The following is a 21,864-nucleotide window of genomic DNA, read 5'->3' on the forward strand; positions in this document are numbered from 1 at the left end:
TTTGTATACATTTAAAATCCAAAACGGATCGGTGGCGACAATAAGACAAGTAGAGAGTTAATGGGTGAGTGACAGTCAAACATGAGTTTGAACTGACCGGAGCAGAGTTGTCCTGTCTTCCTCGGGACTGCACAATGCGTCCCAGGACCTCCACACCATCCGTGGTGATGTTTCCGGCTGCGGTGATGGCTTTTTCCCCGACAAAAGTGCAGTCCAACACCACTTTCACTGCTGTCTTACTGACGGTTACATGGAGCTAAAAAGAGGAAAATTGTTAAAACTACATAACAATACTATTTAGTTGCCAACGGTGAAACCTCAGAGTAATGCAAGTTTTCACTTTAAATTTATCTTGAGTTAATGAAAATTCCGCTAATTTGGCTGCATGCATCTTCTGTTATCACCTGCGATCAGAGCGAGGGTGGTGATAACATTTTAGTTTGGGATCTAAGTGTCGAGGTTTGGCACCAGCAGTCCCTCTCCTTCTCCAAACGTGGCAGCATTACACAATTTTCAGCTCCCCCTTCCTATTCTTCTCCCGAAGTTATTTCAATCAGACAATTAGCCATCCCTACCGTAAATACTCCGGGCTCCCACCTCACGTTGCTGAAATGTTTTGATTCTTGAAGACATTCAACCGCCAAGACTATAAACTTCTACTTCCACAATATACTTCTTCAGTTCCATCTTCGTTCCACGTTCACCCACTCAAAGACCTGCCACTCCCACCACCTTTTTAAAGGTACTCCCTATTCTTCCTTTCAATATTTCAAGCTTCCCCTCCCAGACCTCCTTCTTCAGTTCCTTCTTCATGCCAGGATCTTCCACTTTGGCCATCTTTTTAAGGGTACTCGAAAATCTCCCCTTCAAGATTTTCACTAGTCCAAAGACCCTCTCAAGTTTTCTCCTCGGCAGTTCTGGTCCCACACCCACTTCTCCCTACTAAAGCATTTTTGTTGTTGTTAAATAAAAGCCCCCCTTACCAGGGGCGCTCTGTGGGGCAGAGTTGACCAAAATCCCCACTTCTGCTAAGAGTCTTCACAAACAAAATATAAAAATTCAGGTTTGCTTTGGCTTCGGTCCCTCAAATTAAACTAATTATTTAGGCCCCATTTTTTACCTCTAATCTGGACTCTTACTCTTAATCTTTGGGTTTTCCTTGTGCCAACCACACTACCAAAAAGGGAATGCCACCCAAATGTAGCTTTGCGTCTCAACTCGAAGGATGCTCTACTGGTGCACAGATATTATAGTTTTATTTTAGATTGATTGTTAGTCAGGTTGAACTGGAAGAAATCAACCACTAGACTGCAGGTCAAAAAATACAAGTAAATACAAGAGAAAATTGGACTAAAGCATCAAATGAACAAAGGAATAGGAGTAAAGAGTTGTTTTTGCGGTCCTAAAAATCAACAGAATCACTTGGGTTTCTAAGGCACCTCGTTTATTTCTGTCCGTCTTATCGTTTTGCAGACATGAGACAAATTGCTTTTGCTTCTTTTGCAGAGAGTGATGCATTATCAGTCATATTGAACGTATGATTAGGGGGAGAAACGGGGAGAAATGTAATAACTCTTTAGTATTGTGCAAGCAGGAATCCATAACACAGAGTTATCAAGCAATTGTTATCATCAAAGCGTACAAACTCAGCTAAACAAACAACAGAGTGGGGAAAAACATAATAGAAGACAAAATATACCAATTTGGTGTAATGTATTCCTAAGTTTATCCTGAAAAATATGATTTTATTTTGTTTTACTTGGGCCAACACAACTGTGTTTTGCTTCTGAGATTAGAAACATGTACTACCCCAAATAATTTTTAAATTGCATTACATTTAACATCAATACGACATTTGCGTCTCAGTATTGCAAACATAAAAAGCACACTGTGCAATTTCCTTTGTCCTCAGCAGGGCTCAAACTCCAAAGACTGCCAAGCTAAAAGTCGTTTCAGATGAGCAACGACCACACCATTTATCGGAATAACAAAATAAATTCCACACCAAAGGGGTTGGTGAGAAAACAAAATCAAAGATCTGTACATAAATGACAAAGGTCTTCCATTTTGCACCTGGTTAAGGTTTATCCTTATAAAAAAAAGTTTACTAATCTCATCAATTTCCGTGAAGAATAAGACACCTCTTTTGGGTCATTGCTGACATTTTGGCATGTCAGAATATTCTCACCTTAAAGGTTAACTCAGTCCGAAAAATTAGAATTTGGGTTTATGCATATGCTCATCTTTCATACAAACTACTGCGCACATGCGTGAATAAAGTTGATGTTAATGTTTAACATTTTGTACAAACCGTTAGAAATGTTAATTACTAACCAAGGCAAATTTGTGGATAAAAAACGAGCAATCCGGCTGATTAAATTCTATTTTGATAGACAAAAGCAAATGTGCCTTCCAAATAGAATGTTTTTGTTGCATGTACTAAAAAGAAGGCCACATTGTATGCAACATGATGGTCAAAAGTCACTGAACAATTTTATTGTAGTTCTCATTGTCACAGACTTTTATATGTTTTTCATTCAAGAAATGTGATTGTAAATTAAATGAGCCCTGTGTCTTCAGTGTTGAAAGTAATCCACTGAAATTGGACAAAATTTGAATAGATGTTTGAAAGGAAAATGATAAAAAGTCCAGAAAATAATAACAAGTACTGTAAGGGCTGGCACTGGTGAAGCAACCACTTCAATTCATGACATGAATCCTAAAATAAATCAGAAAGGTGTTATGAATGAGACGAGCTTTTAGCTCCTTAATGGATTCTTAAAAGAATAGAAAAACAATCAATGATTCTATTTAAGAACTAACCTTGTGGAAACTTCCATGAAAGATTTTTCTTATCTGTGTTTCTCCAAAAGTGACACTCTGGAAGTCTCCTTTGTAGTCGTAGTTGAAGAATGTTAAACTCCTTCCAGAGTCTGTGGAAAATTATAATATTTAGTCCCATCTTAATTGCAAATTAAAGTAAAATAAGGATACATTATTGCATTTTAATCAGCAGGTAAGATTATTATTGTTTTAATTTATTGTGCTTGTCCCAAACATGTATTTTCATAAAATCCCAAGTATTTAGTATTTTACAAAACTTATTTGTATAAGACATCCTTGCAATGCAGCAGCCATGGCAACCTGGTTTACAACCTGTAAAGTTTTGTTTACAGGCAAGTAAGGAGGACAGGAAAGTGCTTACAAAATATTTATTTAAAAAGATTACGTCAGAAATGTAAGTCAACGAGGAGCATGTATTTTCGTTATTAAAAAAAAACATTTACAGTGTTTACAGTCTCTACTGAATATTGGCATTTAGGAACAGAGAGCGTATCTTTGAGGGACTGATGCACAATGTTTTGAAGCCATTTATTTAAATCAAATGAATCCAAACAAAGATCAGTTTCCTGATTTGGCTCATTTTAAAATTACCTTTCCTTCTTTTTGTCCTTCGTCTTGCAATCTCTCTCTTGCACTGTTCCTCGGCTCAATGTGTTATATTTTTTAATAATACAAGTTTTAGACTCTGGCAGTGACCAATTAAACCCTGGCGGTCCGCCAGTGACTTTCAATAGTACGGGAAACACAGATTTAGTCTCCTGGCTCATTTTCGGAGATAATAATCCCCCCTTCAATAAGCTTATTACGTTTAAAAATCAGTTTGGCTTTTTCGAAACAGCTGCCCCTCCTCCATTGGTCCCATGCCCTACACTTTGAAAATCCAGTCTGTGGGCCAGTTACGGCTTGTGATAAAAAAAATGATGTCCAGCGGTCTCTGACATAGAATTAATAAAACGTGGCCCTCCAGTAATGTTGACAGCAGTCTAAAATACAATTGAACAACAACAAAGAATCACATTGGTGACAGGAAATTAAAACAAAGGAAAGTTGACTGTGAGGGCCACCGCTTCCAGGACAAGTGGAAATAGGACTATTGTTTCATTAAAATCCGAAACCACTGCCTAAATTTCAAAGAAACTGTCTGTTTTCAAAGAATGTCTCAGACAAAACATGCAGACTAAAAAAAGATAAGGGGAAACAAAGGCTGTGAAAAGGTGAAGCAACTGGAAGCTGTTTTAACAGACAGCAACGCATTTTCACGAGACCCTGTGAGGAAAATAATATGAGGTTGCGACGCTGATCGTCAAGCAGTGCAAACATTTCCCGGAAGGTAAATTCATTAAAGACTGTTGAAAGAATGCCGGGCTGAATAGTTGGGCCTCACACCATTTTAGATTGCCAAATTTGGCCCGCTTTCTTAAAAGCATGGACACCCCTGGCATATGGGCTACAACAGTGAAAGAAAAAAAATATATATTCTGGAGTCACAATGTTGTGAATCGTGACTGCTTTTTCCTGCAAACGTCAAAGTACGCGAGATGTTTGGTCAAATGAAACACAGCTTCTGCTTCTAAAACTCCAGCATCATGAAAGATTCAACTCACAGATTGAGACCACAACAAGATAAAGACATAACCAGAGTGGAAATAAACCCACGGTCCAAGATGAGTCCCACCAACGGCTTGGTGTGGTTATCCAGGATTTCCCACAATGCAAAGGGCTCCTGTGGCGTCTCAGGAAGCAGGCGGATTATCATGGAAATGGTGTAGTCGGATGGTAAGCCTTCAGGATGAAGGTACCTGGCGCACACATGCAGGAACGGGCACACACACAAAAACACACACGCACAAACAGGAAAAGAGTTTACTGTGCCCTTTGGGCATGTACTCACAAGGCGTCTTTTCCAAGTCTTTTTGCTGCTCGGCTGAGAGCTTTTAAGGAGCGTCGAACTGTCTCAGAGTGCCACCTTTTTTCATCAGAGATTCAAACTTTTTAGGTTAGGTAGAGCTGCCTGGGAGCATTTGAGGTTCAAAAGATTTCTGCTTCTACTTTTCAGCACTGCTGTCGATGTCATTTTTGAAAATCTGAGCGCTCCTAGTTAGGGAGACTAAATTTAAAGCTGGATGACGAAAAGCCTCAACAATACCAAGGACAAAAAATATTGATGCACTCTGAATTACACTTGAGGGTTTCGGTACAATTTAAGTGCATCCAGTTAAAAGAGCGACGTACATTGACGTTCGTGCCTGGGGCCTCATTGATAAAAGAGTACGTTTGCACAGAACAAGGTGTACGCCATTTATAAGCAACGTTTGGTATTTGTAAAAAACAAATTTGTCCCAAGAATGTGCGGACTTTCACTAGACGTCTGTCCCCGCCGTACGCACAAAATCTGGAGAAACGGGAAACGACGACCCAATGGGGGACAGATAAAACCAAAGAAAGTATCCGAAACTGATATGTTTGTGCCCGAAAAAAAACAAATATTACTGTTCATACAACTCATATGAAGAATATCCATCCATCCATTATCTGCACCGCTTATCCTCAGCTGTCTTCGGGCAGTGGACAGAGGACACCCTCAACTGGTTGCCAGCCAGTTGCAGGGCACACAGAGACAGACGACTCACTCACTCATTCACACCTAGGGACAATTTAAACCGGCCAATTAACCTGACATGCATGTTTTTGGAATGTGGGAAGAAACCGGAGTGCTTAGGGGAAACCCATGCAAGCACGGGGAAAACATGCAAACTCCGCACAGAAAGGATGGTGGCAGGATTTGATCCCATGACCTCAGAACTGTGCCGTGGATGTGCTAACCACTCATCAAGTAGGAGGCGTGATCAACATTGACTCTCGCCAGGAGTACACAAAAAGATATGAATAAATTATTCAACTATTAGTATTTAATAGTTTTCATGCATTACTAAAACTGCATGGATGTTGCGCAGGAAATTTTAGCCAGGGCACTGTACATTAAATATGACTAATTCACAAGTTTTACCTTGGAGCATTTGACCAAGGCAAGTCTAATATAACAAAATAAGTTCTTTTTTTGGATCTCTTGCCTTCTCACTCACTTGGTGGGCTGCGACAACAGAGCGTCTCGGTGTAATCTGTAACACGGGAAGCTGTTAAACGAGCCCGGCTCCAAAGAAACTCCGGATATGCCGTTGTATTCCTTCTCCACCAAACCGAATTTTGCCATCATGCGAAAACCTGGAGGAGACACGTTAGCTTCATCCCTGTTTCCTGCACGTCACCATGGCGATCGTTTTCCGTCAGTTCGACTTCTCACCCGCCATGCTGTTTCCGCTCATTAGTATAGAGGGACAAGCTGAGAGTGACAAAAGAGTCCTTTAGTTACATCCTACTGACTTCTGTGATTTTTCACTTCAGGGTCACTCACTAGCTGTGGCTGCCTCGCAGACAAAAGTAATGAGCTGCTCTTCAATTTTCTTCACTGCATCCAAATCATCCACGAAGAAAACGTGCCTGTCGCTGGGCTTGCTAGCAATGTTGACGAGTTCCCCGTAATCGGCGTCCGCAAAGCCGATCGCAAAAATGATGTATCCTATGGAAAAGAATCCAATGAGACTACTTATAGAGTCTTTTTCACCAGGGAAGTGTGGGAAGAGGGAGCGATCACGGAAGACAATAAATGTGGTAAAAACACAACAACGTGCACAGGATCAGGACTCTGTGGAGTCAAATGGACATCTTAACTGGGATGAGCTGATGTTGGTGATGAGTGGTTTCTAGTGGTAGCGTCTGGAAATTCTTGTAACTTGGATATTTTCTCATATGTTTGGAAAAATCTTTAACTCAAAATTCATCTCGCATCTCAAACTTTTTGTAACTGCAGTAGCGCATATGTAGAAGTCGCTACCGTATTTGAAAAGTACTACAAACCATCCATCTGCATTTCCTTGGACACTTTGTTGACATCGTCCTGAGAGCGGCCATCAGTGAGGACAACGAGGACTTTAGGGACGCCCCTTCTAACTCCAGCTTCCGAAGTGAAAATAGACTCCTTCACATGCTTAATGGCTCGACCTGATTAAGATAAAACAAAAAATATCAGGATAGCCATTTTCCCACACTCCATTACTTCCTGAATCTACAGTAATTCCACACAAAAGTTTATTTTCTTTCATGAGAGGACAAAATAAATAATCCAGCTATCTGTCTAGAAATGGCCATCAGGGTTCCTGAGGTATGACACACATAGAACTATTAGTTAAACAGTTAGTCCAAGCTAAGGGTGGGTGTTACTGGGATTTTTGGTAATGATCCGATCCAAGTAAATACATGGTAGTGTCTATTCATGCCAATCTGAAACCGATACTTTTTGCCTGGTAATGTCATTATCATTAAATACTTGAACTCTCACCATTACCCACCATGAGTTAGTTTATATTTACGATAAACACAGCACCAATATTTTAGGCACTGGGAAATGTTTTATTTTTTAAAAGAACTAACTAAACTGAATAGCTAACTGAATAACTAAAGGTGGTCGATACTGGGAATTTTGGTATCTGATCCAAATAAATGCATGGTATTGTCGATTCATACCAATCCGATACCAAAATGTCATGATAATTGAATACTTGAACTCTCACCCCCACCCCACCATGAGTAAGTTTATAATTACGATAAACATAGCACAGATATTTTAAGCACTAAAAAAGATTCATTTTTAAAATAATAACAGTGTAAACTTTACAACTGTTTCAAAACGAAAGCTAAGAGAGTCTAACCATATCGCATCTTATTGAGATTTTGTTGGTTTTATTACCTTTTTCTGCCCATAATACTGGTTCCCAAGAAAATGTGTGGTAAGGGAAAGGAAACATGGAGTACAGTAACAACAACGATCAAGTCGAAGAAGGAAACGATTGTGAAAGACAAAAATGATGTATAGGAGTCTGCCATTGAAACGCTGCCGGATTGTACAATGAATGGTTAAAACATGTTACAGTTTTAGCTTCTTACCAGTATATTAGCAGGGTCTTAAACTCAAAAAGTTACCGGACACCAGGGCAGACAACTCTGAAAAGTTGCCTGCCAGGCCATAAAGTTGTCTGCCCCATTTTTCACAACTTGAAACACAATAAGACGACTAATTGCAAAAAAACCTGTTGTTGCAAAATATTAAGGATTGATAATCAGAATATATAGCAGAAAATTAGGTTTATTATAAATCTACTTATAACATTCATTGCATGTATATGACATCGCTGTTTTCCATCTACCATCAGTATGTCCCCTGTATTTACTCATCTTCATTCATGCAATGTTTGCGTTGCGTCATCTGCTGCAACCCACGTGAACTCCTCTTTCCAAGGTGCTTTAAATGTACTTTTAGTAGCGTCATAAATTTTGTTAGCTCCTTTTGAATACCTCTTCTGAGGTTTTGGCTTGAAACTTAACCACTTCTCCATTTTTCATGTGTTCTCTGTGTGTCTACTTTGGAAAATTATATACAAATGCACGACCTTATAAGGCTCGGGAAAGTCCGGAAGTACGAAGTTATTCGATGCAGGCTTCTGATTGGCTGCCAGGTATGCAACTTGCCAAACGAACCAAAATTCCGAAATTTCCAAACCTAACGAATATTTCGAAATCGGAACAAAGCAAACGTTTCATTTAAAAAAAAAAAATTTTTTTTTTTTTTTCCCCCTTGAAAAAGTTGCCAGCCACCCGGGCGGAGACGTTTTGTAAGTTGTACACCCGACGTAAAAGATGCACGCCCCGGGCGTCTTGGCAGACGTTATTTTAGACACTGATATTAGTGCTTACTAAGTACACAATTAACTACTTAGCAATGTTTAGGTACACGCTTTATTATTATGTTAAATTTGTTTCAGTATGTGGCTATTTTAAAGCAGTTTTCAAGGGTCTCTTATATGTGATGTAGGCTAATATGCAAGTATATACCATACTTGAAGGCCATTTGCTTCTGCTGGTCATTTTGTGTTTTGAAAAAAGGTGAAAGAATTGTGCTATCAGTGCTTTAAACCGCACAATTCATCATTGGATGCGTTTGAATTGTTTTCTCAACTTGGGTCGCAACTTGTCTTTCAGGTGGAATGGTGGGTCATAAAGTCAGACCAGTTGAGAACCAGCGGCCTGAGGTGTAAAGGGGTAGTGTTGGTGAGTATGCAATCCTGCTGTAAATTTAAAGACACAAAGAAATGTTCTATAAAGACCAAAAAGAAACCTCATGCATTTCAATAAGACACCTATGAAGCTCCAAAACATCCGGTCAAGCTTACAACACCACTAGCATTTAGCATAAGGGATAGAAATACATCAAATTTGGCACAAAGGTTGAAAGTTGATCAACTTTTAAAAGTTGAGTCAAAGTCAACTTTAATGGCTTTAATCAGTTAATAAAATGCATACGGGCAGCTTACATAGTTTAAAGGCCGTCCCATTAGACAAAACATAAAAATGTTATTCATGAGATGGTGCTAAAGGCATTTTCTCAATCATGCGGGATTTGAGCCTATAAATATTTGATTTTGTTTTTGTTGCCGAACAACTCTTGTCCTCAATAACCTCTGAAGAGAACCGTTGTGAATACATACATTTATAACACATAAAACCTGAGGTTTATTGTCAGTCATTACCAATCATTTATTATTAACGGCGAAAGAAGCTGATCAATGAAGCTGTCTTTATGGCCCTGATTAATAAGTTCATTATTTTCAAACAACATGTTTGAGCGTCTCACGTCCCAGATTCAGACTAGTGTTTATGGTTTGTGATGCTCCACTTGACCTTTGGATAACAGCATGGACCATCGCCATCATCTATCCTCAGAAGTGCTCCTGTTAATTAACATTTTGGTTTCTCATTCTTTGTTTTTTTCACAAGTTGTCTTGGTTTTTAATGGCGGCAGGACGGGAATGGAGTTAATCCAACACTACCACATTTACGGCCTCGTTTTTCCAGACCTCACAAACCTGCTCTGTTTTTAACTGAAGCAAGGAATTGCATCATTTTGTTGTAAAAATGCAATTATATGCACTAGACCAGTGTTTTTCAAACAGTGTGCCAGAGAATGCGAGTGTGCCATGAGAAATTGACCAGTTTTATCTTTGCAAAAGCGCATGCCATCGTTCAGTTTCTTTGAATTCTCCCAGTAATCAGCCGAGTAACTATATCAGTAGGTGGCATCAGATTGTTTTTTTTTCATTCCTTTTATGCTCATGAGGTAGCACAGGAAAATAAATTTATTAATTATTTAAAATTATTAATTATTTGAACTAAAAATCACAAGTTTAAATTTAAGTAGACACTCAATTAAGGAAGTTTAGCCTGCTCTAAAGGTCTTCCACTGAGCGTATTCCTTTTATAATTGTTTAAGTTTGCACAGGAAAAAAAACAATGATACATCACATATTGAAAGAATCTTGCTGATTTATTTATTTTATTTTTTGCTTATATTATTTTAGATAGTAGTATAAAAAAATCCTCAGGCTGATACTTTTTGTTTATTTTAAGTATTATTTTTGTTATGTTTTTTGTTCCAAAACGACAGCAAAGTGAATGATAACCTGTATTACCTCCTGAGCCACGCTAACCACATAAGATTAAAAAGAAGAAAAAAAACTGCACTGTCAATTAAAATGATGTTATAATTCAAGCTAAAAACAACTACGTGAAACTAGTGTTGGAGATTCATTTGAACGTTTCTGAGGGAAAGTGTCTTGAGATTTTTTAATGAAAAAAAGTGTGCCTTGGCTCATGAACGGTTGATAGACACCGCACTAAACTACCACAAATTACATAGGCAAATATATTGTAAAAGCTAAACAGTTAATAAAAGTAGAAGTTAGCTTACTAGCTACACAGATAGAAGAAACTTATAGGTGGGGTGTGTCGTTTAAAGTGTCCTTAAAGTCAAGTCAAGTCAAGTCATGTTTATTTGTATAGCCCTTAATCACAAAGAGTCTCAAAGGGCTGCACAGCCCACAGATTATTGCAAACCACATACTATTATTAAACCATCCCCTGATCTAAAACCTACATGAGGGCAAGGAAAAACTCGAAAACCTCAACATGAGGAAAATGAAGAAACCTTGAGAAGGGACTGCACATGAGGTAATCCCCCTTCCAGGATGATCAGGCTGCAATGGATGTTGCAATAACAAATAATACACAGTTATTGTGAACATAAAATATTCTGTGGTAAGAACTTACCAGTTCAAAGAGCCCTTATATTTTTTATTTAGCCGCGCTCATCTGCTTTTTTATTTTACTTTCAGCAAAGCTGTTCCGGTCGCGGAAGACATTAGATGGGAGGAGGAGAGGGTGTCAAGAATGACTTTATGCTCGTTACCTCCGTTTCTGGTTAGTGTAGCATAAAAATGGTGAGAGTAAGAAAAGGACTGCTTTAATTAGAGATCAGATACCAAATCAAAACCACCAAAAGATAAAAAATGGCATGTCTAATTAATGCACGTACTTGCACACGCAACATAAGGAGCTTGTCAAAGGCTAATATCAGGATACAAGCCAGAAGATGGCAATAGCGAGAAGAAGTTCCAAATTCCGTGAAGCATATTTAAAGTGGACTTTTTTATTCTCCAAAATATCATTTTGATATTGACGATCTATATTTGAATCACTGAAGAAATAAATTAGCCCTATTGATAAATATGATCATTGAAGTATTTTTTTCAAATTTACTGTTTATTTCACATAGTTTTTCTGTAAAATAAAAATAATACTTAAGGGGACAGTGTCTAGTATTCGACCACTATATGTTGCTGTATTGAATTGCGCAATCAAAAATGAATGCTAAAAAGCACAAGGAAGAATACAGACGACAAAGACTCAAAGTGATCAAACCACACTATTTTTCTTTTATTTTTTTTAACAGCTGTTGACAAGATTTTTGTATTTTTCGGGTACCTGTAGCAGCAAGATGTTGGACGGTTATGTAATCTCCCTCTGGTTGAGGCTCATGTTATGTAAAATATATATATATATTTTTTGACCAACAAGAATTTTAAAATTGCACATTTATAACAGTGGTAATATATTTTTGCTTACTTTTTAATTTTTTTTTTTTTTTTTTAAATGAATGAAGATAGTTTGTTTTTCACCACCAGGAAGCGCTAAAAAATACGCACTGTCTGGTTTGTATGAGAAAAATTGATCTGATAAATGTGACTATTTTAACTGAAGAGTTTGGTAAAGTAGTTAAAAGTAAAAAACAAAATCTTAAAATGTAAAGAAATAAATTACGAGGCATATAAAAGATCATTTATAGTATTATACTTTTTATTTTCAAAAAGAACCTATATAGGAGACAATATTTTGGGGAAATCTAATATGGACAAAAATAAACTAACCTTAAATGAAATTAGCTTAGCTCAACTAAATCCATTTTGCTCCTTGTATTCATTTTATTTGATTTTACTTTCAAAACAAATTCAGTAAAATAAATATATGTTTAGAAATAGAAATGAAACTCAAATAAGAAATCAAGCATGTTTTGTGAATGCATTAAAAAGGGTGTATGAAATCTTCAAACAGATGTCACAGAGCATTGTATAAAAGTATAAACTTTTATATTTGCAAGTACCTTAGGAGAATTATTGTAAATCCAATTGTCACATATTTGGTTTGGTAGGTTTCAGACCATAGAATGTTGTAATGGTGTTCTATACAGCATGGAAGCCCAAGAGGGACATAATTTTATCAATGGGATTTTGGCACCGTAGGTCTTTCATAGGCCCAACCTAGCAACTTTTAATGAATGCAAGTCATTTGGGCAAAACTGCATTCAGAAAAAAAATTGACATTGAGCAAAAAAAGGTTTTGAAATAAAAACCTACTTTGTTAATGTTAAAAAGTTTTGTTTTAAGTGTTGTTTTTAAATGAATACATGACAATAAAATAAAATTATATTTATATGAGAAAACTTCAAAAAAAACTATGGAAAATTAAATCATGATAAAATCTAAATTCATAATTATGACACGGTTATTTAAAAATTGAATAGCTATATTACACAATTTCCTGTTTTCAAACGGTCGTTTTTATCAATTGAATGTTCGTTTTATTCTTGAAATAGTACAGCCCTTGGAGACTTTTTATGATTAAGGGCTACACTAAAAATACGATTTGATGAAATGAAATGAAATGATCTGCATTTATATAGCGCTTTTCAAGTCAATGACTTCCCAAAGCGCTTTACATTATGGTAAGGCGCCCGCTTTGAGACTGGGAGGTCGGTGGTTCGCGCCCCGGCCGAGTCATTCCTAAGACTTAAAAAGTGGTCGGCGGCGCCCTCTGTTGGCTGCGGCTGCATCGGCTCGCTACAACGGGTCAGGTGCAATCGACATTTCGTTCTGTGTACGTTGTTACACAGAATGACAATACAAGGAAATTATTATTATTATTATTATTATTGTGCTTCACATTTCCCAATAGCGGTCGTGATCTGTGCAGCCATGTAAGGCGCTAACCTGATATTTTATGGACATACAAAGAAACATGAAAAAGTGTGGATCACATACAGTAGGTATTTTCAAAGTCCGGCCCTGGGGGCCAGTTACAGCCTGTGATAAAAAATAATTTGGCCTCTGTCATAAAATCAAAATATGCGGCCCGCCAGAAATGTTGACTGCAGTGTAAAGTAAATTTGTTTTAAGTAAAGAAAAGAAAAAGTTCACCATTTCACTAGACGATGGGAGCAGAGCTTTATCCACCCTGCCCTTAGCCCACCACATTTCTAAAATTGTGACTGTAAATAAAAAAAGGAAAGTTGACTGTGAGGCCCGCTGTTTCCAGGACAAGTCGAAATTGGAGTATTTTTTATATCGCAATCCGAAACAACTGCGTCTGCTAATTTGCCATGAGACTGTGGCTGTTTTCACAGAATATAATGTCAAGAGGAACTGCCAGACAAAACCTGCTGACTACAAAAAGCTAACTGGAAACGAACGCTGTTAAAAGGTGAAGCAACTGGAAGCTGTTTGAACGGCAAAGCAGTGCTTTTTCACGAGAGCCTGCGAGTTAGATGAAAATGATACAAAGGCAAGCTACAAAGGCGAGCTACAAAGTCACGATGCTGAACACCCAGCAATGCAAACCTTTCAGAAGGTGAATTTATTAAAGACTGTCCAAGGAATGCCAGGCTGGATAGCCGGCCCTCACGCATTTTCAGCTTACTGAATCTGGATTTCTTTCTAAGGAGTTGTCCTAAAACTAAATGTATATATTCTGCAAGGATGTGAGTTACACATCTTGCTTTCGCAGACACTAATGCTGCAGCGTGAACATTCTTTTACGGAAAAAATGCGAGCTGCTAAACTTTCCTGGTGCGAACACGCTTGAGCTGAGGAAGGAAGGCATCAGCCACATTCACGTACATTGCGGCTTCCAAAGCCAAGCTGACAGATGCGTGAGTGTGGAGCGCAAACGCCCCTTCAAGATGATAATGACGATGATGCTTCTTCACAGATCTCGCTTTTTCTCTGCTTTCCATCACATTCGTTCTCCTGCTCGGTAGAAGTAAGAACCTTGAGACTAAAAAATGCCAGGCCCTTATTTGGTTGCTGGGTATGAAAATGAGCTAAAAACAAGAATACTCTGAATATTAAAGGTACACAAGCGATATGGATGCAATAAGATTCTTAAAACCAATTTAAATAACTAATTAAACATGTTATATGTGCAACCTCTGTTAAATAGCGGGTAAGAAACAATAAAAGACATCATCGACATCATAGCGGGTGCCGATAGCCAGTCTTTCGTCATTGCTCGATGAGGGCAGAACACGAACGCCAGGGTAGATCAGAGACAGGACCTACGATCTTTATATCAATCCTTGAGCAAAACATGGCTCGGAATTGGAAAACCGAATTCCTCTTTTTCTTTGTTTTGACTCCACCGAGTGGCGGTATGATTTACAAAGGACGAAAAACCCAAACTAGACACATTTTGGCCATTTTTTTCCCCTGCGCGAAAAATCTCCAATTCCTTAGACTCTAGGAATTGAAAATATTCGCCTAAGGCTCAGACGATTGGAAATCAAGGCGATCCGAGTGGCGACGTACCCCTGACCAGGAATCCAACAAAAATTTGATTCATCATAAAGCTTCACATTAAGGTCACATAAGAATTGTAATATTCCCTTTTCTCTTGACAGTGGACTGCTGAACTTTGAGAAACTAGCAATACCTACAAATATGGAATTCCCTGAATTGGAGGACATACAAGTTTAGTTCTTGTCCTTCATTTGAATTGTCATTGAAATTTAAAGTGTATTTTAGTGTGACTTTATATTCTGACATGATAACAGATTTAGGTTGATCCTTAAATCCTATCGGTGCACATAAAAGTGTATTGTGCAAATAATAATGGGTTTAACAGGCAAAATGAGAGTAGATCAGTGTTTTTCAACCACTGTGTTGCGGCACACTGTACTTATGTCCCTTGACGACATCATTATCACTACCCTTGCTTTGCTCACGGGAAGTACAAAGCAACACTAACACAAAATAAATGACGTATAACAGGATGTCATACTCTAAATGTTAAAGAGGTGGGAAAAAAGACATCAAGGCCTCAATCTTCTACATCTCTCCCTTAAGAGTTACTGTACATGCCACCAGCCAGCCATTATGTACTCCATTTATATATCAGTCACATCTAGCAACAACAACAACCCTCATGTGACCACCTTTAGGTAACTCATCAGGGACTTAAGTAATAGAATAAAATAAGAAACATCTCCGGCAACCAAGAAGTGGGGTGCTGACTTGATTCAGCTTCCGAGGATTATTATGACTGCAGAGGCTACACCGACATATTAGATCACATCTACAGCCCCTCTTCTTTTTTTCCAGAAATCTGTCACAAATGACAAATGACAGTACGGTTGGCCTATAAAGAGTTGTGTTAACAGATACGTGCCAGTGATACATGTTTTCAGTCCGTCCTGGGATCACACGAGGCGATAGTAGAATCACAGAAGCTAGCCAAGCTTGAAGTGAAAAACGGAGCATGTCGGAAGGGACTGGAGGTCTAGGTACCGAGGGATGGAACCACGCTATATACCTAGAGCGTGTTAGGAGTAACAAATAACGGAGGATTGTCTTTCAGAACGACATTTATTTTCTCAGTAACAAGGACCGTAACGTGTTTTTAATAAAACAGCGTTACTCCGCTATTTTTTTAAAAGCATACCATGATTTGTAATGATTTGGACGGTTCCTCCCCTGTTCAAGAAGCAATCTTCCATCTTCAATCCACCAGCAACACAACTACATCGAATGGGACGGTTGGACTTGGTTATAAATACATACAAAATACAACAAAATACAGTTACAGTGGCGCAGTCTCAAGTACAGAGTAAGAGGGCTTGTAATTCCTCCTTACTGATATTCTGATATCCTCCTTACTCTATATACAAACATCTAAGCTGAATGTGAATCAAAAATTCTTAAATCAGTTTATATGCAAGAATTTGGTTGTGTGTCATCAGTAGCAAATGGTAGGCAGTGCGTGAGGAACAACAAAATCAGTGGGGCAAACGTGAACACAAAATTTACAGTAAAAGCGTGCTGAATTTTGGTGTTTTCATCTGTAAAAATATTTTCGTCACACATCATTTAGGGAGAGAAAAAAAGAGCATTGTGTCACGGTTGCCGTGGCCCCCAATTGGCCCTGCCCGTGTGGCGCCAACTGCGGCTCATTGACAGGTTGGCTTTCCATCTATTTAAGCTCAGTGCACTCACTCTTCCTTTGTCACTCCCTCAACGAACCTCTGCCCCCCAAGACGTGGGTTTTGACTCTGTCCTGTTTCCCGTTGGTATTTACTGTCTGGTATTGTCCCCGTTTATTTTTGTCCTGTTTAACATCGGTTTCCAGTTTCGTTCCCGTCTATTTTTGTCCTGTTTATTTTCGATATCCTGTTTCATGATCAATCCTGTCTGTCCCGTTGGGTATCGACCCCATCTGTCCGATATCTACTCGGGCAATCGATCTCGTCGGCCTCTGGCTTCCAATCATTTCACGCCAGACTGCTGCCTAACGTGCATGTCTCCCCATTTCTCGAAAAATAATAGGCTTGTGTGAGAAATGTCACGCGTTTGGGTCCTCATCCTGTTCTGGTTCTTGACACATTGTACATTACCCAAAAGTTGAAAGAAATACGCACGCAAGATTGCACAAGCCAAGAAATATGAAAGGTTCACCACTTTAACGGGTTGGTGTACATGTTGTCTTCCATTTACTACTTTAAAACAATTTGGGGGGGGTTGGTTTCATTGTGAGTATATATGGTAATTTATAATTAGATAGTTACTTTCAGAGTAAGGCTGGGTACTTTTGGGTGTGTACTTCCGGATACTTTTAAAATTAAGTAACTAATTACTGGAACTCCTAATTACTTTTTTTTTTCAGCCCAAGAATCAGGACAGAAACATATTCAAGAAAATAAGATTGAAAGTGGTTTTCAGGAATTCCCATTTCACAATTAACCAGCGATCCAATACTGCTATGTTTACTCAACTCCGTCAGCACAGATTGGCTCCTTTCATGAAAGCTGTTGTCTCACCATTAAATGGGATGCGAGATAAAAATAGTTGAAATCATCGCTGCCTGTTTTAGCCTGCAAAACCTTGTCGCCTCCCAAACCTTTGTTTTCTCGTGCGGAGGGATATTTTTACCTCTGCCAAGGAGCTTATCAGTGGTTGTTTGTTTGCCAGTTGCCAAACAAGAATAGACAGAGTTGGCACTCAAAGATTTTTGCAGGATTAAAATAAAGAAACAGGGACGCTTTTTAACATAATTTTTTAGATGGGTTTCGGGCACCTTATTATTTGGTACTCACTAATACAAAAACTATTTTTTATAGATAGAGTAAAACTTCCCCCAAAACAAACTTCTCCATCCGAAACGGTAATTTTTCCAAAAACAGTGATTTTTAAATTATTTCTCATTTTATTTGTCCAATAAATATTCCCATACAACAGGATATTTGCAAATGTCGCCAGAAAGCTTTTTGTGTTTTTCTTACAAAATTCTTGATAGGCAGTTGTCCCCTATAAATGTTTTTTTTTCTGGTCAGCCACTAATACCAATGACAATTGTTGCAAAAACAGATACATTTAGATGCACCCTAGAAACAGCTCAGCATTCCGATAACTGGCATGAATACATGCCCATCCCTTAATTATATTGTATCTAATTTGCATTACTTTTGCTCAGGTATATTCACAAAATTCTGTAAGAAAATGCTTGAATCATAAGCCATATTGTGGTCTTTATTTGTTGGCATATGATACTTGTTGTGAATTATAAAAACGTAACCCTCTTAGTACACTCTAAAAATAGTACAGTCAAAATCAATATGGGTTAAAAATGGACCTGTCAACTTGGGTCAATTTTGACCCAATTTCATGTTTATGCTGGATGTTTCAAAACAAATCAATGTGGATGTGTTGAGTAATACAAAACACATAACATTTTGGGGGTCCTTAAGTATCAAGGAACCAATTTGCTTTTTTTGGGGGGGTACAAAAGTTTTTATTTTAGGGGATTTGTATACAATAAACATTTGGTTGTCGTTCTGTACAAATGAATGTTTTTGTTGTTTTGCACAAAATGATAAATATTTGTCATTTGGCTTCATTTTATGGGTTAGTTTTTTGTTTTCTACAAGACCAACTAGATAAAATAGTTAAAAATTAAAATTTGTTATTTTTTCAATTGACTTTTTGCCGCTAATTGTTCTTAATGTATTTATTATCACCCGAGTCAACTTGGATTTTTGGCGCCTCTAGCTATCCATAGCAATGAGTAAGTAAGAATAATGTGAGTCATGACCCAATTTTTGAAATGACTACCTTATTTTAGGAGTGCCAATCATGTTCTAAGAAAACAATCCAATTTGGGTCAAAAAAACTTAAAAATAAAAAATAGACGTTTTTTCCCAAATGCACCCAGAAAGTTCATTATTTTTCACTGTACTACTATTGGAGTGTCAAATCAAATTCAACTAAAATGACATTTATTTATAAAGCAATTTCCAGGCAAAAAAATGCCACTCAAAGTGTTGTATAAAGCATACAACACGGCAGTAAAATACCCACTAATATATCCGCCCCCCCTCCCACCGGACAACCCAAAACAACTCATACACCTGCACACATAATGGTTAAAATACAAGAAAATCAAAATAAGTAGTGACAGAAAAAATATGATGTGATTATGGCAAGGCACAGACTAGCCATGTGAGGAAAGGGACCTGAGGGAAGCGTATCCACACTGATAGGGTGGCAGCTGAAGGCCTCTGGATTTCAGCCATTGAACCACACCCTACTAGTGTGATACCCCCAGTTGAGGAAACACTGAAATATGAAAATAGAAATGAAAAATAAAAACAACTGTCACTTCAAATATTAACAATACTCTTTTAAAGCAATTAGCATGCCACAATCTATATTTTATTTCTATTGGACATTTAATAGAAGGGAAAACGTGTAAAAAACACAAAATTATTTGCTATCTCACAAAATATTCTTGAAAATCTGAATCACAAAATGGTAGTAGTTGCTATAGTGGTTAAAAAAATAACAATCACAGCAAATACAAAAGGTGATGGGAATAAAAATGAAAATGATGCAAGGAGAAGTAACCAGCAGGGTGTTGAAAAAGATAAGGGAAGGTCGGGTCAAAGATTGATGGAGGTGGCATGGCGGAAATAAGAAACATAGGAGTAGTGAATTAATGAGGGGACACGTCGTAAAGCCAGGGGTTGGGAACCTTTTTGACCCAAAGGGCCATAAAAGCAAAACTATTTCAAACACAATTTTGAGAGAGACACAACATATAATTAAAGAGAAAACTCAACAAATGTGCAAAACCTACTTTATCTACAAAAGCTAATTATTCAGCACATTTTACTTCATTGTGTCTTTTGATAGTTTGATCAAATCTATGAAATAATAACAATGCCTGAGCCTGTGTCCCATATCAATATAAATATACCACTTAAAGTTCATCAGCCTCCCACAGTTGATAAAGAGGCTCATTTTGAACGTCATTATTGTCATAGATAATGGTTTCAAAACAGGGTGCAAGCAAAGTTGTTTTGTAATATTGTCACAAAATACAATAAGGATATCAAAGTATTTTCCTTTGGCACAGACTACACTGAGCGAAAGGAGAGAAGGAAGTGCCTTGCGCTGTGTGCAGATATCTGCTTACCTTACCGCCCCCCTAATCAAATTGGTCTGAGTGGTTTGCAGGTGTTTTTCTGGTGTTTTGTGAGTGCTTTTTGGGAGTTGTTATAAACTATCTCAACAGTAAACATACATAGTTTAATGAGCTTCCATCTTCGTTTATTGTTGTGTCCTACTTATACGTACAGCGACCTTGGGTGTACTGAAAGGCGCTTCGAAATACAATGTATTATTATTATTATTATCATTATTTATTAAGTTTTCTTAGCGACCTACTGCCAAAACAGGGTATATTGGCGAGGCAACCCGACTGTAAACAGTAGTAAAGAACGTGCCCTATATATACGTACTGGACTGAAGATAGTGTTACCTCAGTGTTGCTTGGGCCTCACATGTACCAAAATTGCGATTTATCCATATGACTTTGGAACGCTACAAACAAATGTGCTTTGGTCAAATTTTATCTCCAAGTACTCATGAAAACACGCATTTATGTCTTGCTTTAGGTTCCCAACCCCTACTCCGAAGCAAACAGAAAAGCACAAGGCCATCGCCGTTTCTATGAACAACCACTGGTACAAACCCGGACTACAAAATAATCTCACCAACCGGCGTCCTCTCCGTGAAACTTCATTAACACACGAACACTACCAACATTCACCTTGTGCTCGTTCGCACAGCTGGACACTCTCACATGAATAATACAACAGATTCCAAAACCACGTTACGTGTGCCTCCTGGGTATGCTATGTGAGGGTTTTAACTTTACACCAAAAAGTAAAATGAGGCCAATTGGAATGAAAGTCTTGGACAAACGTGTGAAAAGTAATCGCAAGACAAAATTATGTTCTTGACCTACTGCGAGTTCAAGGTTTTAAATAAGCCCATTAAAGCGCTTCTGGGTTTTGATTATAGTGCAACAGCAGAAGTCCTTTTGAGAAGGTTCTTGATTGTGATTTTTTCTTTGTACCAACTAAAAAGTTGAGATGGACCGTTGGTCCTTGTCCTTGGAAATAACTATGCCACCTAACCATACACAAGGGGCAAGTCCATCTGCCGCCGAGCCTCCGTCTGTACATATCAAAGCTCCAGAACGGCTGCCAGTGGACCTTGTTGTGTCCGCAATGCAGACTGTTGTTTTAACACAAAATGTATTTTGTCTGGCACGAACTCCCCCCCTGTGAATTGACACAGACATGCACTGACCCGTCTTTGTGTTGCCACCCTTGTATCGGATCATCTGAATGGCTTCCAGCAGGGCTTCTTTGTTGCCATGGGAACTCAACTGAACCTCTGTTCGAGGGTCATCACTGTACTGACAAATGGCCACCTGAAAAAAAAATTTGATATTTAAAATAGATATTTAAAAAAGGCCTTTTTCATCCTATTATGGCCATCCATTTAAAACAGTCCAAAATCAAATGAGTGTAATAGTGGTCTGTAGTTTGCAATATTCTTTGGTCTGTGCAGCCCTTTTGGAATCCTTTTGATTAAGGGCTATACAAATAATATGAATTGACATGACAAGACATCCTATAATTGGATCTGTTTGATGTGTTGTTTAGGAGTACAAGAGAGAATTATTCCTTGTTTTTTTGAAACAAAAGGTTTTAGTTTTTTGTACAATATGACCTAATGTTTGGGGGTGTTAAAACTACATTGTTTTAAAGGGATTTGAAAAGTACAAGTAGTTATAAACAGTTACTAATTTTTGACAGGTTATTAAAGAAAACAACCCAGTTTTTTTATATACAATATGACATTTTCTTTTATTTTCCTTTGGAGTGTGAGTGTTGTTATG

General features: G+C 38.0%; 1 protein-coding gene across 3 annotated transcripts in view; it reads right to left on the reverse strand.

Moving 5' to 3' along the window:
* Positions 1-21,864, reverse strand: part of col14a1a (collagen, type XIV, alpha 1a) — a 240,953-nt gene that overhangs the window by 58,669 nt on the left and 160,420 nt on the right. For all 3 annotated transcript variants that reach the window (XM_088326131.1, XM_088326128.1, XM_088326130.1), the window contains exons 27-34: positions 21,270-21,393; positions 6,760-6,903; positions 6,257-6,421; positions 6,146-6,184; positions 5,928-6,066; positions 4,501-4,643; positions 2,824-2,933; positions 98-256 (exon numbers count right to left, since the gene is read on the reverse strand). In XM_088326131.1, the coding sequence (XP_088182257.1) occupies positions 98-256; positions 2,824-2,933; positions 4,501-4,643; positions 5,928-6,066; positions 6,146-6,184; positions 6,257-6,421; positions 6,760-6,903; positions 21,270-21,393 (1,023 nt within the window). The remainder of the gene's footprint in view (positions 1-97; positions 257-2,823; positions 2,934-4,500; positions 4,644-5,927; positions 6,067-6,145; positions 6,185-6,256; positions 6,422-6,759; positions 6,904-21,269; positions 21,394-21,864) is intronic.

This window comes from Urocampus carinirostris, chromosome 2 (assembly GCF_059441175.1).
Source record: "Urocampus carinirostris isolate Australia breed hairy pipefish chromosome 2, RoL_Ucar_1.0, whole genome shotgun sequence".
Lineage (NCBI taxonomy): Eukaryota > Metazoa > Chordata > Actinopteri > Syngnathiformes > Syngnathidae > Urocampus > Urocampus carinirostris.